The sequence below is a fragment of the Poecilia reticulata genome, chromosome 19, assembly GCF_904066995.2.
Source record: "Poecilia reticulata chromosome 19, P_reticulata-male-v2, whole genome shotgun sequence".
NCBI lineage: Eukaryota > Metazoa > Chordata > Actinopteri > Cyprinodontiformes > Poeciliidae > Poecilia > Poecilia reticulata.
The window spans coordinates 352,354-369,184 of NC_088848.1; the positions used below are offsets into that span (position 1 = coordinate 352,354).

A 16,831-nucleotide genomic window follows, 5' to 3' on the forward strand; every position below is an offset into this window, starting at 1 on the left:
TTTATGGGATGTCGCCAGTTGATCCAAAAATGGTGTAAAATAAGAGACGTCTGACTCCGTTTTTCTCTTCACTTTAATCATGCAACTGTTATCACAACAAATTACATCCATCACAATACCTACTACATCACAGGTGTGGTTGCTATAGTAACGCTCCTCATGGACACTGTTTCTGATCACTGTGAGAACAGAAAGATGACTAGAAACCACCTGGCTGCCATCTTGGGCATCTAGCAATCTGCTGATCTACAGGTCCTTCTCAAAAAATTAGCATATTGTGATAAAGTTCATTATTTTCCATAATATGATACAAATTAAACTGTCATATATTTTAGATTCATTGCACACCAACTGCAATATTTCAGGTCTTTTATTGTTTAATACTGATGATTTTGGCATACAGCTCATGAAAACCCAAAATCCCGTCTCTTAATATTAGCATATCATGAAAAGGTTCTCTGAACGAGCCGTTAACCTCATCATCTGAATCAACAAAGTAACTCTGAACACCTGCAAAAGATTCCTGAGGCTTTTAAAAACTCCCAGCCTGGTTCATTACTCAAAACCACAATCATGGGTCAGACTGCTGACCTGACTGCTGTCCAGAAGGCCATCATTGACGTCCTCAAGTAAGAGGGTAAGACACAGAAAGACATTTCTGAACGAATAGGCTGTTCCCAGAGTGCTGCATCAAGGCACCTCAGTGAGAAGGAAAAAGTGTGGCAGAAAACGCTGGACAACGAGAAGAGGTGACCGGACCCTGAGGAAGATGGTGGAGAAGGAACGATTCCAGACCTTAGGGGAAGCAGTGGACTGAGTCTGGAGCAGAAACATCCAGAGCCACCGTGCTCAGGTGTGTGCAGAAAATGGGCTACAGGTGCCGCATTCCTCAGGTCAAAGGTCAAGCCACTGTTGAACCAGAAACAACAGCAGAAGCGCCTGACCTGGGCTACAGAGAAGCAGCACTGGACTGTTGCTCAGTGGTCCAAAGTACTTTTTTCGGATGAAAGCAAATTTTGCATGTCATTCGGAAATCAAGGTACCAGAGTCTGGAGGAAGACTGGAGAGAAGGAAATGCCAAAAGGCCAGAAGTGCAGTGTCAAGTACCCACAGTCAGTGATGGTCTGGGGAGCTGCTGGTGTTGGTCCACTGGGTTTTATCAAGGGCAGGTCAATGCAGCAGCTATCAGGAGCTGTTGGAGCACCTCATGCTTCCATCTGCTGAAAAACTTTATGGAGATGAAGATTTCATTATTCAGCACAACCTGCTCACAGAGCCAAAACCAGTGGTATACTCACCATGGTGCTACTGTTGGCCTGCCAGCTCTCCTGACCTGAACCCCATAGAGAATCTGTGGGATATTGTGAAGAGAAAGTTGAGAGACCCAAAACTCTGGATGAGCTTCAGGCCATCGAAGCATCCTGGGCTCCATGACACCTCAGCAGAGCCACAGGCTGATGGCCTCCATGCCGCATTGAAGGCTACAAAAGGATTCCTGACCAAGTACTGAGTGCATAACTAAACATAATTATTTGAAGGTTGACTTTTTTGGTATTAAAACACTTTTATTTGTCGGATGAAATATGCTCATTTTTTGAGTTTTTGGGTTTTCATGAGCTGTGTGCCAGCTGGAGATGGGCACCAGCAACCCTCCTGACCCCACTGAGGGACAAGGGTGTAAGAAAATGGATGGATGGATGGATGGAGCTGTTTGCCAAAATCATTAGTATTAAAACAATAAAAGACCTGAAATATTTCAGTTGGTGTGCAATGAATCTAAAATATGAGTTTAATTTTTATCATTACATTATGGAAAATAATGAACTTTATCACAATATGCTAATTTTTTGAGGAGGACATGTAATCAAACTTAATCTGAGTTTAGATTAAACAAACTCTTAAACTCAGCACCTGCTGGTCAGGTGACCCATGGACACAGTATCCTGTGGAAAAGCCAATTTATTAAAGGTTGGATCCTTTTGAAATCATGAAGTCAATGTTTCCATAGCTCAGTGTTTCTCCACCCTGGTCCTCAGTCCTCCTGCTCTGCATGTTTTAGATGAGCCTCTATTCCAGAACAGCTGATTCAAATGATTGCATGACCATCAAGTACTGCAGAAGCCTGTTAATCACCCAGAGATACAATCCAGGTGTGTAGCAGAAGGGAAACACTTAAAACAGGGGTGTCAAACTCCAGTCCTTGAGGGCCGGGGTCCTCCACTTTTAGATGTGCCTCTGCTGCACCACACCTGAATAGAATAATTAGGTCATTAGCAAGGCTCTGGAGAACTGAGGAGGTAATTAAGCCATTTGATTCAGGTGTTTTGTACCTGTGGCACATCTAAAAACTGCAGGACAGCGGCCCTTCAGGACTGGAGTTTGACACCCCTGACTTAAACATGCAGGACAGGGGGAGTGTGAGGCGTTGGAAACACAGCCATAGTAACAGCTGGAGTCCAACATGGGAGCAGTGATGCCAACACTGATGCTACCTATTGAGTGAAAATAGGAGGGTGTGGTCATTGAGGTGCCATTGATCAGGTTGGGCATTTGAACAGCAAGGTGAAGCTGGTGGCTCCGCCCACCTTAATGTCTAGTCAATGGTTGCCTTGTTTTACAGACTGATGATTTCAGTTAGCATAAAACAGGTTGTACTCAGTTTTATGCTAAAACAGTTAGCATAAAACTGAGTACAACATGGACTGGGTCGGGTCTGGGTTGGTGGGTCTCGTAAAAGTGGATCCAGACGTTGAGATCAAATACGGATCAAATTCAGAAGACAACTGTAACCCTTGACCCAAACATTGAACCAATCACAGCAAAGGTACAAAAAACAGTAAAAATACAAAATTAAGACAAAGTCTTAGAAAACGCTACATTAAAAATGTGAATGTGACATCACATGCTGCAGAGTCACATGATGTCAACAACTCTGTGACCTTTTTCCCTCTTTTCCCTTTCAAATTAAAAGCCCTCAGTATTTGATTCCAGGCCTTCAGCGTGGATGCTAATGATCAGCTAGAGCTGTGCTAGCAGTATCAACAGTCAGAGAAAACAACTCTGGTCTACAGAACCAGATTCTGAAGTTGCTACATGACCCAAACAGCCAAAACATCTGCAGATGGACTGTGGTTCTGCAATCATCTAAAGTTATCCAATTAATGCTACAAAGGCTCATCTGGTTACACTGAAACCATGAGCTGTTGGTCACATGACCAGAAGATGGTCTTAGGGTCCTACCTGTGGGGTGGTACTGCCACAGAACCCAAAATACCCTCCATCTAGAACTCTGACTTGGGGTTAAGCAGGCTTGTGTTTGGACAGTGAAGTTGAACTGAGGTCCAGACTGATTAGAATGGCAGCAGAACCGAGCCTGGTTCCGACCACGAGGCTAGCTTTGACCTGGGAGGCCAGCCTCCCCCTTCAAGTCAGCTGATGCAATGCTGTGACCACCTCTCTGGTGGGTCAGGGGTCAACCACAGGCGGGCTGGCTGGCATCATTCATCTCACAGATGGCTGGAAGTACTTTGAGAGGCCAATGTGGTCATAATGTTCTGCTTGATTGGTGTTTTATGTCAGCATTACTCACATCACTGTGATGTCACTAAGTTAGATAAAGACATCTTTCTGGTCAGGCCGGTTATGTCGCTGCTGATGTGGAGGGTTTCAGAACTGTCGGGTCAGAACCGGTTCTGTCTAGTACCAGGTAACATGGGGTTGACTAAGCACTATGGTGAGGTTCTGGGTGGGACAGCTACATTCAGGACTAAAGTTGTCAGTTTGAGCTCAGGAGACCCAGAAGGTTCTGGGGAGTTCTGGAGTTAAACTACATATGTGGGCTATCAGGGTCAGACAGTTTCACTTGTAGAGTCCACTGAACCCTACAGGTGTTCACTGAACACCCTACAGCAGGGGGTCCACAGTGGGTCCTGGAGGCCCGGCATCCTGCATGTTTTAGTCTCTCCCTGGTTTAACACACCTGCATCAAGTGATGCTCATTAAAGGCCTGAGGAGAACATGGACCTGCTGAGGAGGTTGTTACTATCACCATGGAGAGACTAAAACGTGCAGGATGCCGGGCCTCCAGGACCCACTGTGGACCCCCCTGCCCTACAGTGAACACCCAACAGGTGGAGCCACCTGTAGGGTGTTCAGTGAACTTAGCTGGATCATAGACTAACAGACGTTCTTCAACACTTGGCTGGAAAATGAACAGATTAAGATAGAGATGTAATGTTGGAACGTCCTCCAGGTGGCGCCACAATCCTTTGAGCAGAGCGACGGGGTATGTGATCGTCAATCTGAGCCCCTGAAAGACCAATAATTTATCACATTATCAACAGTTCACCCAGAATGCACCTCACCTGGCCAGTCACCACTAAAGGATCCAACTAAGCATACCTGCCAGGGTGAATCCTGATTGGTGGAGGTTTCGGGGGCCTGTTGGGGTTTTGGTCCCCGTAGGACCCCTGGTGGTTGGAGTTGGTGGGACTGACTTGGTCACACTGATGACATCATGGACTGGACCATCATAGTTACCGCGGGGAACGCCACGGGCCTCAGCCATCTGGAGCATGGAAACCAAAGCATCAGAAGCCTGACTGGCCAGTTCACAGATCTGTCTGTTAACCTGCAAGTTATGACTTAACTGTTTATATTGTTGTTCAATATAAACAACAATATATTCTCATTTACGCTGTTTTAATTTTAAAGATCAGAGCAGCTACCTTGCTGCGTGCTCTGATCCGCTTGTAGACGGTGTCAGGAAAAGCCTTTCTTGCTATAAAGCGTCCAGAACCTTCGGCCACGTTGAGCTGTCCCTCCTCCAGAACAACCCGACCGCCGCTGATCACTACTGTGGGAACGCCTCGAAACTCCAAACCCTCCAAGATGTTTACCTCCAATGTCTGCACAGAGAAGTTGGTGGGGATGTAACTACTGATTAGATGGACTAGTTTGAGTAACTAACCAATCATACCAGCGGTTACCAGGTTGTGAGTTGTGGCAGAAACGGTTAGAGTCTCTTTTGGGTTCCAAATTACAATATCAGCATCAGATCCAACAGTAATCCTTCCTGAAGAACAAGACACACACAAGCACATCCAGTAGGTTGGGATTACGAATGACTCAAATCTGATCACCAGTTTCCAGTAAAACATCCATAAACACCACCCTGGATTTTACCCAGAAGCTCAAAGTTTGTCCTGCAGGTCTCATAAGAGATGAAGTCTGAAATTAGAAGCTGCACGATGCAACCAGCAGCCGACTACGAAGGGGAAGTGGATCAATCCTTTAGAGAAGTGGCTGAGCGTTACCAGATGGGCTGGTTCCCCAGTTTGTTTTAACTCCACCCCCAAGTCGACAGCGGAGGGAGCCTGATGACCTCTGTCACCGTGGTAGCTGTGCTTTCTGATTAGCAACACCCCTAAACAAAACCCATCCATCCATTTTCTTTACCCTGGTCCCTTAATGGGGTCAGGAGGGTTGCTGGTGCCCATCTCCAGCTAACGTTCCGGGCGAGAGGCGGGGTCACCCTGGACAGGTCGCCAGTCTGTCGCAAACAAAACCCTCCCACTGGTTTTGTTTTTGACCTTCTGACCCAAAGTCCATGCATGTGCTGAGAGGAGCAGTTGCTTAATAAACTTCAGGCTGTGAGGTCCATAAACTGACTCTGGCGCAGAGGCTGGACCCACTGAACCGATGGGCCTGTAAGCCAGACCCCTCTGTCCGGCTGTTCATGAAACATCTTGATGACTTGAACCCATCAGCCGACTTTCTGGGGACGGAAAACGTTTCCCATCAAGCCTCACCAGTTGAAATGAAGTGCTGCGTACCTTTGCGTGGGTACATGTTGAAGACCTTGGCAGCGTTGGTGCTCGTCACTGCAACAAACTCATTCTCGTCCATCTTTCCTGTGGACTGCAGACAGAACAAGATGGAAATCAGCGAAGCCTGAAAAAAACAGGTCACCATCCCTCTTCAAATCTATCAAACGTTTGAGATGATAAAATTCTCATTTACGGTGTTTTAATTTTAAAGATATTAAAATTGGCACACATGTAGAAAAGTGTTTCAAATTTCTACCAGAAGAGGGCGACCTCATGAATTTTAGGTTTTTAAAGAATCTAAGTTTTATTTGTTTTATTTTTTCAAAATGAACTTTCTTTAGATATGAACATTGACCAGCTCAAACATAAATGTCACCATTTGATGTGCTACACCAGATTATAGCCTAAGCTAATTTGCATGTGTAGTCCCAACCGCATCAGTTGCTAATGTGGTGTTCAACCTGACCTTCCACCAGCAGTTCGCTTGTTTCCTCATGGAGCTTAGGAACATCTGACCTTTGGGTGTGATGTCATCAGTCAGAGCGGCTTCAGGTGAAGGGCTCTTACCACAGCTCTGTCCCAGATCACAGACAGCCTCTCTTCAATGCCGCTAGTTCCCTCTGGGATCAGCGTGAAGTCGTCTTTACCGACAGCCTTCTGAGCTGTGGAGAAGCTGGCCTGAGCGCTGGAGGTCACCTGGAGATCGCCGCTGAAAAGAAACACCTGTTAGACTCACCTGCTGCTAGGCTAAAGTGGAGTCAGAGAGGTGTGTACTCACCATGCTAGCAGAGAGGTCAGATACTGTGGCGTGGACGGATCCGGGTTCAGGGGAGGGCTCATCACAAAGGCAGCCGCTGTGGTCCAATCTTTGGCCCAGTAGTGAGAGCCGTCAGTGGCCAGGCCAGCTGTGATTGGCTCCCCATACACAACCACACCTGAGGACAGAAAGAGAGGTACAGCTTGGTGGAGCAGGTGTGGTTTGGTTCAACCTGACTCCTAAAGGTAAGGCATTCAGTGACACCAGTTCAGTTCCATACTCAGAACATAAGAGCTTCGTGGAGCACCAGGACCTGGAGCTGCAGTCCAGTACCTGTGGAAACTGGTGTCAGGGTTGACATGAGATGTTCACCTTAGACCAGTGTTTCTCTATCCTGGTCTTCAGGCCCCCTGTCCTGCATGTTTTAGGCATTTCCCTTCTGCCACCTGAATTGTATCTCTGGGTGATTAACAGGCTTCTGCAGTACTTGGCGGTCATGCAGTCATTTGAATCAGCTGTTCTGGAATAGAGGCTCATCTAAAACATGCAGAGCAGGAGGACTGAGGACCAGGGTGGAGAAACCCTGCCTTAGACCAAAGATCAGATTGTTGCCAAGTCTGAACTAACCCTGTCTGTTTCCTCCAGACTTGAACTCTGACTTCCACACTGAGTAGATCCAAAGTGACATCAACAGAAGCTGAAGTCAGTGAACGAACTGGTTCATGAGTTCCTGGAGAACCTCAGAATCTGACTTTGACCTGTAGGAAAGCTGGTTCTGGTACTCACCTTTTTTCCTGGCTTTGGCGATAACATCACCAGCAGACTTGCTCATCACCTTGGTAACATAGAGCGGGCAGTTGGCCTGCTTGGCGATGGTGATGGCCCGATAGACTGCCTCAGTCTCCACCTGAAACACAAACCCAACAGCAGTCAGATCTGGGGCCTGAAAATCAAACACCGTTATTCTTCATCAGTGGTCTCAATCTCCAGTCGGTCTCATGCAACTTTTAAATGTATCCCTTGTCCTATACACTTAAATTAAATGGCTAACCTGCCTCACTAGCATGCACTCCAACTCTACATCTACATCATCTGTTGATGAGCCAATACTGGAGCCAGGTGAAGCAGAGAGACATCGCAGGATACCTAGAGTTTGAGACCAATGTCCACAGAAAACCATCCTGTGTGGATGAAATTATCGGACAGAACAGGTGGAACCATCACTCCCAATGACCCACCAAACCAGAACCGCGTAAAGAAACCACACTGGTGGCGTTCAGGTACTTTTACCTCTTCAGGGTGAGATAAAACATGGCCTTCAGGTCCAGTAATACCCACACTGAGAAGTTTTTTCTGCTCCTGAAACACAAACCATTTCAGACCACTTAGAACCAGTAAAATCTAGTTAAGACCGGTTTGAATGTGTTCAGTGGTTCATCTTGTTCAGGTGTGTTACCTCATCGATGATGTCACCGTTCTCAGCATGGACCTGAGCAATTGCTCCAAGATCCCGGAGGATCCCAAACGCCTCATAAAGCTGAGCCCCAGGAAGCAGAAAGTGATGAATAAATAAACAGAAAGTGGAAAACAACAAATAAACAAGAACATGTTTCTGTGTTTCACCTGAGAGTCGGAGCTCTGGTACCGGTCTTTGTAAGCCATAAAGAAGAGGAAGGAATTCACCCCTGAAACACAGCAGTACAGTCAGTAGGTTGGTATCGTCAGTGGTGCCGTTCTACTGATGTCATCATGAAGGTTCTGGCCTCGCTGTGAAAGTTACTGGTAAATGGCTCTCAAGGTGTTCTCCAGGTCTGCATCGGAAATGGACCAAGTGACAGTCCAGAACCTGGTTTCATTTGGGTCTTTGTGGATGGATTTGAAAGGTTTTCTAAAACCTTCCTCAGGGGTCAAAGAAGGATCATTTGGATCAGTCTGGAAACAGTCCAGAGTCTTCCTAGATGTCCCCACATATAAGTGGGAGTATCAAGAACCCAGTAAAACCTGTCAGAACTTTCCATCTATGCCACGATGACACATATTGTTGACCCAGCTGCATATCGATCATGAGAAACTTTCCATTAGCTGCTACAAGTTTGATCACCACCCCGTCTCTTTAACCTTTTTTTGATCACCTTTATCTTTGACGAGCGTCTCCAGCTCCTCGTAGAGGCCGTCGTGCCACCTGGTGACATCCAGATGGAAGGAAAAGTCACAGCACGCCCTCTGCTCTGCCGTCTCCTTCCACAGATCAAACGCTGACAGCAAGCTAGTCCCCGGCTCCACCAACACATGGTCGACTGCAGACAGACAATAATGAGGTGGCATGCAGGTGGGGGTGATGGTGGATGATTGGTGGTCACTGACTGATGGTGGTGGTTCCTCCAGACAGGGCGGCTTTGGTTCCCTGGTAGAAGTCGTCACACGGGATCAGGCCTTTCTGTGGAGCCTGGAGGTTGGTGTTGGCATCTACGCCTCCAGGGATCACCAGCTGTCCGTACGCATCCAGCGTCTTCACACCAGATGGGATGATCAGGTTCTCACCTATCTGCCTGTCAGGAAACAGGAAGTGTGATCGTGTCAGAGGAGCTCACACTGACACCTGGTGACCAGGTGAGATTATCCAGCCACAGGAGAACTGGCTGAAGATGTACCTGATAGTCCCGTCCTCAATGTAGACGTCGGCATAGAACGACTGATCGTCATTGACAACCTTTCCTCCTTTGATGAGGAGACAGTCTCCCTGGAAACAGAGAAAGAGAGAGGTTTGTGGGGAAATCCGAAGGAGGAAGAGATGACTGATGACATCCAGGATTCTCGATATGACCCAAGGTGACCCAAAAGAACACAGCTCACAACACGACTCAGTTCACCACCCGGTCCGGCTCAATGTGACCTAAGTCTTCATACAGACGTTCACTATGAAAGATGGGCATTGGAGGAACCAACCAGGAAGCTCAGGAACTTAATGATCTAAAGACAAGATTTCCTGAATCCAACATGTCCTCCTTTGTTTGCTGGAAGAACATCAGAGATGAGATTCTTGAGGTGATCGGAGACCATCTCTAACCTGTGCCAGGATTCTCCTCTCTGAGGTGGACAAACTATTAATCCAGAACTTCCAGAACAGATTGAACCAGACTGGGTTCAATGAGGCGTTTCATCATCTAAACCTGCAGATTTCACTAGAGCCGGGAATGCCGATTATTTCTGGAACCTCTGAGCATCAGGAGCGAACCTGCAACCATTGGATGAAACGCCTCATCACGGAGAGAACCGGGCCAGGGGGGGAGGAACTGATCCAGAGGGGAACCGGTCTGGGGAAAACATCCTGAAGTCTCCATGATTTTGGTTTGGTTTGTTTGCCGAGACCGAACCAACCTCTCTGGTTTGAGAACGGTTCTGACATGAGGCTAAAAATAAAACTAGACCTTGAAGCTCTGCAGAACCAAATAAGCGGAACCCAGAAAATCAGCTTTCAATGCAGGAACATGAGACGTCCCACTGCCCCTGAATGCAGCGCGCTGCATCCAGCAGAACCCAGACATTCATCTCCGACAGACAAAAAGAGCTGAGCGGCCCAGAAGCTGCACACATCCTGTCAGTTCGGTGGGTCTCCTCCCTGTCAGACAGGCGGAGCTTCAGCATCACCGGCCCGGTCCCATCCCGGCTGCACTCGGCTCGGTTCGGGTTGGACCTACCGCGGGTCTCTTCTTGACCTGGAAGGACATCCTGACGGATCTGGGTCGGTCCGGATCAGCTGGCTGATTCTACTCCTCACGCGGACCCGCAGCTATTGTTGCTGCAGCCACCTGTGACGTCAAGATTCAGCTGATATACACAGACACAGTTTCCGGTGTGGACCTTCACAATAAAGGCACAAGCATGACAGTAGTGCTTTGCAGTTGCCATGGTGACCACCAGAGGTCCGATAGACTCTTTTTAGATGAGTTCGGATAATCTGCTGTTCGGTTCCGGTTCAGCAGAAAAACTGAGTAATTGTTTTCACTCTGTAAGGACTTCCGGTCTGAAGAATAACCCAGTTTGGCTCTGAAGAAAGAAAAATGACCAGGTGGGGTAACAGATGTTGTAATCCAGTGGTCCCCAAACTACGGCCCGTCCACATTTGGCCCCCTGAGCACAACACCAGAGAGCATTCAGATTTATTTTTCATATATTCTATTTTCCGGTTTCTTCAGCCACCAGGGGGCTCTTTAGCAGGAAGTGTAAACTGTGGCTGTTTTGTTTTGCATGGCGCATTGCTGCCATCTGTTGGACTTTTAGGGAACTGCTTGACTTATGTTATTTAATCAGCGGTAAAATCTAGCAGTGGAGATGAAAGCAGCATTCCTGGTCGAGTTCCTCGAAGCGATGCAGCTTGTACTTCAAAACGAGCCTTTATGTTAACATATGAGGAATTCGTAAGTTACTTTCCCTCAATGGAATATATACTAGTCAGTCCCAGTGACCGTTTCACTAACGGTTTTTACCCATGTGCCTTCTGGGTAAAACTCAATCGAGCCAGACAGTTCAACTGCAAATTGAAGAAGAGAAGATGGCGGAACTCTGGGGGAATCCATCAGCGTTCCTGATCCTGACCCGGGAAACTGCAGATGTTCTCCAGGGTCTGGATTCTTACTAAGCAGCTCCAGTTTGGACCTCCTTGTGCACTGTGGTGTAGGGCTGAAACGATTCCTCGAATGATTCGAGTAACCCGATTATTAAAATTCCAAGAGGAAAATGTATCTGCCTCGAAGCTTCGTTAAATTCTGTTTAGACCATGTTCTTATTTGCGTTGCGCTGCACTCTCACTTCCGCCTGAGTTGTTGATGAAAGCTAAGTGTTAGTAGCATAACGTTCATTTTTCAGTCAGCAGATTATGTCCGGGTTTTTGTCGTTTTTCGGGAACCAATAAACATCCTTAAATGATGCCTGGAGGGGGTGTATTTATACCCATAGGACACTGCGGGCGGCTGTGCTTTCGATGTGTAGCTTTATGGACAAACCAGAAAAATAATTTTATTCACTCAGCTTTGCCTCGCGCTCTGACCTCAGCGCAGGTCACGTGAGCCTCCTTTCACTCAAGCTGGACACAGGTTGACCTGTATGGACATTTACATCAACCCCCTGTGTGGAGTTATGATTCTCTGCAGAACTCCACATCAAGGTAAGAGTCTAAACCCGCCGCTTTAGCTCTGGTTGTGCAGCTCTATGTGAACTGAAGGAATAACTTGTAGTCGCGCATTTTCATGAACAAAAATTATATGCGGAGTTTACATCTCTACACGCTGATGAGCTCAGGTTCTCCTCTTAGTCATAGGTGTAAATCCGGATGGGGGGTGGGGGGTGGACCCCCCAATCTTGGAAAAGTCTAGAATTGCCCCCCCACCCCCAAAGAAATCATGAAAGAAACCATTGTATTTAAACAATATCAATGTAAAAAAAAAAAAAAAAAGTTGGTATAAGCTCCGTTAAAGCCGCTGAAATGAGGAGCTAGCTGTTAGCTGTTAGCTGTGGCACTGCAACACTAAACAAAAAACCCTCCAGTAAGTAAATACTTGAAGCAAAATACATGTAACACCTTTTATTTACTTTCACTGTTCAATAGGAAGAAACACATTGACGATAAAAATTAGTCCACAGTTCGTTTTTTCATTATTTTGGCTGAATCATGATAAACTGCCACCTTGAAGTTGGAAATCAAAACTAGCTAAACTGCTACATTGCTTTCATAGACTTGGCTCCTTTTTCTGTCGAAGGTAGACAATATTTCAGTTATATTTAGCTCTCTAACTCTGACTTTAATAAGAAAAGTTTGAAGCTGGAGGGAGCGGCTGAGCGTTAGCATTAGCTAACAGCTCTGTATGGGAGCCGAGACCAGAGGGGCGACTGCAGCTGGCAGTAAAACAAAAATAAATAAAGTATGCCTTTATTTATTACCATCTTCAATGTGGAGCCTTTAAAACCACAAAAGAAATTCAGAATATTTTACTAGAAAACCCTGGTTCTGACCTTTATGTTATGAGACTTCCTAAATATTCTATTTCTACATATGTATAGGTTTTAAAATGAAACCCTAACCCTCCAAAAAAAGAAGTTTAAAGCAATTTAAGTTCTAATTTAAATAATACATGATTTGTATTGACTGCAATAAATCAATATTATGATGAATTTTATTAAGTGGAGTTATTCAAACTTGTTTTTATTTAGAGCCTTAAGTTTTTGTAAAGATGTAGCAGAGATTAAATCTGTGACTCTGAATCAAACTCGTATCTAAACATTTGAATCTTAGTTTGACTTCTATGGGTCTCAACAGGTTGTTTACTGAGAAAAACACTCTGGTTATTCATTGCTACTTACTAGTCATTTATGGTGGTGCAGCCTGAACACACAAAAAAATTTAAACCACATTTTACTTTGCCTAACCCCCAAAATTGCTTTTAAGAAATTTCCCTGTTTATGACCCCCCCCCCCCAACCCACCCCAATAATGAGATGGGATTTACTCCCTTGCTCGTAGTCACGGTTCACACTGGTTTTATATTATTTTCAGTATTACTTTTCTGATACACAAACCATATGAAATGCTTTTTCCAATTAGTCGACTAGAGTTGACTCGTCCTATAAACTCAAGCAGTCAAAACAGTTTCTGTGACTTTTATTAAAAACTCAACAGACATGAAATGGAGGAGCTACTACAGCCACATTAGCAGCATTACATTAAATCTCCCGTTTGTTGCTCATCTGCAGCAGGTTTAACTCATCCTGCAGGGCCGGTCCAACGCTGTATGAGGCCTGCAGCAGAATCTGACTGAGGGGCCCCATCAGCGCCTCTAACAGCTTCTGTGTTGGATTTAATCTGGGAGACGAGGAGGAGATTAACTGGCCAACCTAAAAACAATCAGTTATAATCACAGTTTATTCATTTGTATTTGTGAACAAACAGCTTAAACTCAAAGATTAAACTCACAGCATCAGATTGTTGCTCTGGTAACAAAACAATCTAACTATGAATATTGTTCTTTGAACTTTTACAAAGTAAACTTGCCAGATCATTAAATTCGTACATTTAAATGCTAAACCATTTAAAATCTTTTTATTTATGCTGAAACCATTAAATCAAATTTAGCAGCATTGATAATCTCAATAAACAAATGTTACATTTATATATCTGTGGTTTGTGTTAAACTATGAGTATTTATGGCCCCTGAAGCCCTGGGGGCCCGATGGAGCTGCTGACTTAATTTGGATTAAACAGAAGTGCAAATAATTGATATTAATTTTAATTATATTTTTTTGATTTTTTGTTTTTATGACTAGCTGTGGGTTTAAATAGCATTTAGCATATAATTACCCAGTAATCATTTTTACATTTCCTATCAACGTAACATCTTTTAATACAAAAACCCGGCGGAGCCTCGGCGCCCCGACCTGCAGGCTGAGCAAGTTTTCTGGGGGAAACTCTGATCTCCACCTCAATAAACGCTGAGGTGGCGGATCATGGCTAGTAGATGAGTTTCTGAGATGAACTACGGTGAAACATCCTGTTGCTAACATGAACACAGAAATGTCTGGGCGAGGTGAGAGTTCATCTGTTAAACCCACTGGAGATGAACACATAAACTAAAAGCTGCAGTATAGAGACTTTTATAACCTGCCTCTTTATTATTACATCAAATATAATTTTTCAGATTTTTGTATAACTTTTCTTCAGGTTGTGTTAGGGAAGCTCAAATAGGAAAAAATGGACTGATTGATATCCGATAGTAACTTTGCTGTTCTACTAGATTTACTAATATTTTATTTGATCATTTCTTTTATCTGATTACTCAATTAATCGTAAGATTACTAAAATATTCATTTACAACAGTGGTGTTAGTGGTCTTCTGGGCCGTTCTCGGGTTTAAATGAACAACAAAGAGACTATTGGATGCTAACTGGACCAACCGAACCAGCTGGTGGACGGGTTGTCTTCTCGGTCCAGAACCGAGGCTGTTTGGACCTTCAGGTGAATCGTGTTCTGTTTTTATTCTCTGGTCATCTGGACCGGCTTAGTTAAGATAATCAGAAACTAAACGGGACCAAAAAGCCAGAAACGGCAGGAATCAGAACCAAACTTGGGTCCAATCAGAACCAAACCCTGCTAGTTTATATGCGCTACTTATTCCTATTAAACTTGTGGACCCAATATTTAGTTTAGTACTTTTACCTTTTTGTCTTTCTTGTGGTTTTCTTGTGTTGTTTGTATTTCCTCCAATTCATGTAAAACACGTTTAACTGCCTTGTTGCTGAAAATGTGCTATATAAATAAAATGATCTTGCCTTACCTGGTCCAATCAGAACCGAACCCGGGTTCAGATGGTTCTGTTAGCTATAATTTTCTATGATCTATAAACAAATACAGGTAGAAAGTAATGAACCTCTTTCTTGCCGTAGTTTTCCCGGGTGTGTCCAGATGGAAGGACTGCGGTCCATACTCCATGTTGGCCTCCCGTTTGGGTCGGACCGGCGCCGCGCCGCTGCAGCCGAGGACTGAAGGACTCGAAGTTCAGAGTTTTGTTCTCGAAAGCTCCTTCCACGTTGCAGAACATTCCTCCGAACTTCATCCGAGGACGAGGAGAATCTGAACCGAGCCGGGACAGGAGAGAGGAGCGGTCGTCCTCCTGACAGAACCGGCGCTCAGACATGCTGCCGACAAATGATGAAGAGGAGGAGGAAGAGCCTGCGCTGGCTGACTAGAGGGGGAGGAAGAAGAAAATGACCCAAAAGAGATCCACAGAGGAGAACAAACGCCAAATAATGAGAGGGAATCGCCTCATTAAAACCTGACAAGTTCTGGTTATATTTCAAGAACTCGACTAAGGGTCTGGGTTCTGGTTCTGTTCTTTCTTCGGGTCGAACCCGGAGACTCCAGAACTCTGAAGGAGGAGATGGTTCACCAGAACTGACGGTTCTGTTGACTGGAAAACAGTTCAGACTGAGGTCATGTGACCTGGACTGTTTCAGCTCCAATGAGCAGGAAGATGAGAACACACACACACACACACACACACACACACACACACACACACACACACACACACACACACACACACACCTGCACACGCACTCACACATTCACAGCCATGTTTTTGTGTCTTGTAGGGACTTCACACTGATTTCCATTCATTTTCTACAGTCTAACCCAAAAACAGCGTTTCCCCTCATGGGGACCAAAATGTCCCCACAAGGATATAAAAACCTGGTTCACTCTCTGGAGTGTGTGTGAGGAAACCAGACGCAGCCTTGTTGGTGAAGCCACCGGACCTCACAAAGACGGTGAACCGGGCCAGAGAGACGAGAGCCCGACCGACCCGGAGCTCCTCTTCTGTCAGCTCTCCTTAGATCCCAGTCTGAACCGGGTCACTGCACACTGGGTTTAATGGGATGACTGGGTTTAGGACTGAGCTGCCACTGTGTACTGAAGCGGTTCTGGAATAGCTCCTCAGAACCAGAGCTGTGGTGCTGTTGGTAGGAAGCTGGTTGGTTCCGGTCCAATCTGGACAGATTGTTAAAGAAGCTGTTAGTTGTGGAGCATTTTCTTCTTCTCTGGTCAGCAGCTCCTGGTTCTTCTTCTTCTTATTTCTAGTTCCAGATTCAAGTTGGGTCAGCACCAGCACATCGGGCCAAACAGAACAACAGCTAATGGAGATCTGGACTTGTCTTTGACTCCGCCCCCATTGTCAATTAGCCAATCAACAGCTGACTTCACACCAGTACTGCCCAGCCTGAATGGACCCACAGGGTTCTGGACTGGGTTTGGACCGGGCCCTGAGACCAGACCCGGGTTTGAGGCCCGACTGGACTCGACCCGACTCTCCACTTTAAAAAAGGCTTTGGGCTCCTGTCTCTGCTCTGTGTGGTTCCGGATAGTCCTGGATGGTTCTATGTGGTTCTGGATGGTTCTGTGTGGTTCCGGATGGTTCCGGGTTCTGGATGGTTCCGGATGGTTCTGTGTGGTTCCGGATGGTTCCTGGTTCTGGATGGTCACACGCTGGGAATTCCAAGGGGCCAGGTGGCTGCTGGTTCTGAACCCGGTACAGATTCTGTTGGAGATCTTTTCCTGTTAAAGGGGAGGTTTTTGTTTTTTCCTTCTCTCTGTCGCCCCCTGCTGGTCAGAGGGTGGTGCTGTAGGTCAGGGTCCTTTCAGGGTTTCCATAGAAATGCTTAAGCTAATTAGCATCATGAACTGAACTTTATCCGTTGATCAA

At 45.7% G+C, this 16,831-nt stretch overlaps 1 protein-coding gene across 3 annotated transcripts; it reads right to left on the reverse strand.

Annotated features, from left to right (window-relative positions):
• Positions 1–59: 59 nt before the first annotated feature.
• On the reverse strand, positions 60–15,616 carry dpysl4 (dihydropyrimidinase like 4). Of its 3 annotated transcripts, none has more exons than XM_008403044.3 (15): positions 15,002–15,616; positions 9,237–9,325; positions 8,950–9,134; positions 8,718–8,882; positions 8,209–8,270; positions 8,042–8,122; positions 7,876–7,944; positions 7,372–7,492; positions 6,607–6,763; positions 6,396–6,537; positions 5,835–5,919; positions 4,989–5,074; positions 4,728–4,907; positions 4,402–4,567; positions 60–4,309 (listed from the first exon to the last, which is right to left on the reverse strand). In XM_008403044.3, exons 1-15 carry the CDS (start codon positions 15,266–15,268, stop codon positions 4,218–4,220), a joined length of 1,947 nt encoding a protein of 648 aa, XP_008401266.2. In that variant the 5' UTR covers positions 15,269–15,616; the 3' UTR covers positions 60–4,217. The 3 variants fall into 3 exon arrangements, with proteins under 3 accessions (XP_008401266.2, XP_081456502.1, XP_081456501.1); XM_081600376.1 differs by lacking the exon at positions 15,002–15,616 and adding an exon at positions 10,284–10,431; XM_081600375.1 differs by lacking the exon at positions 15,002–15,616 and adding an exon at positions 9,821–10,277.
• Between the last annotated feature and the right edge of the window lie 1,215 nt (positions 15,617–16,831).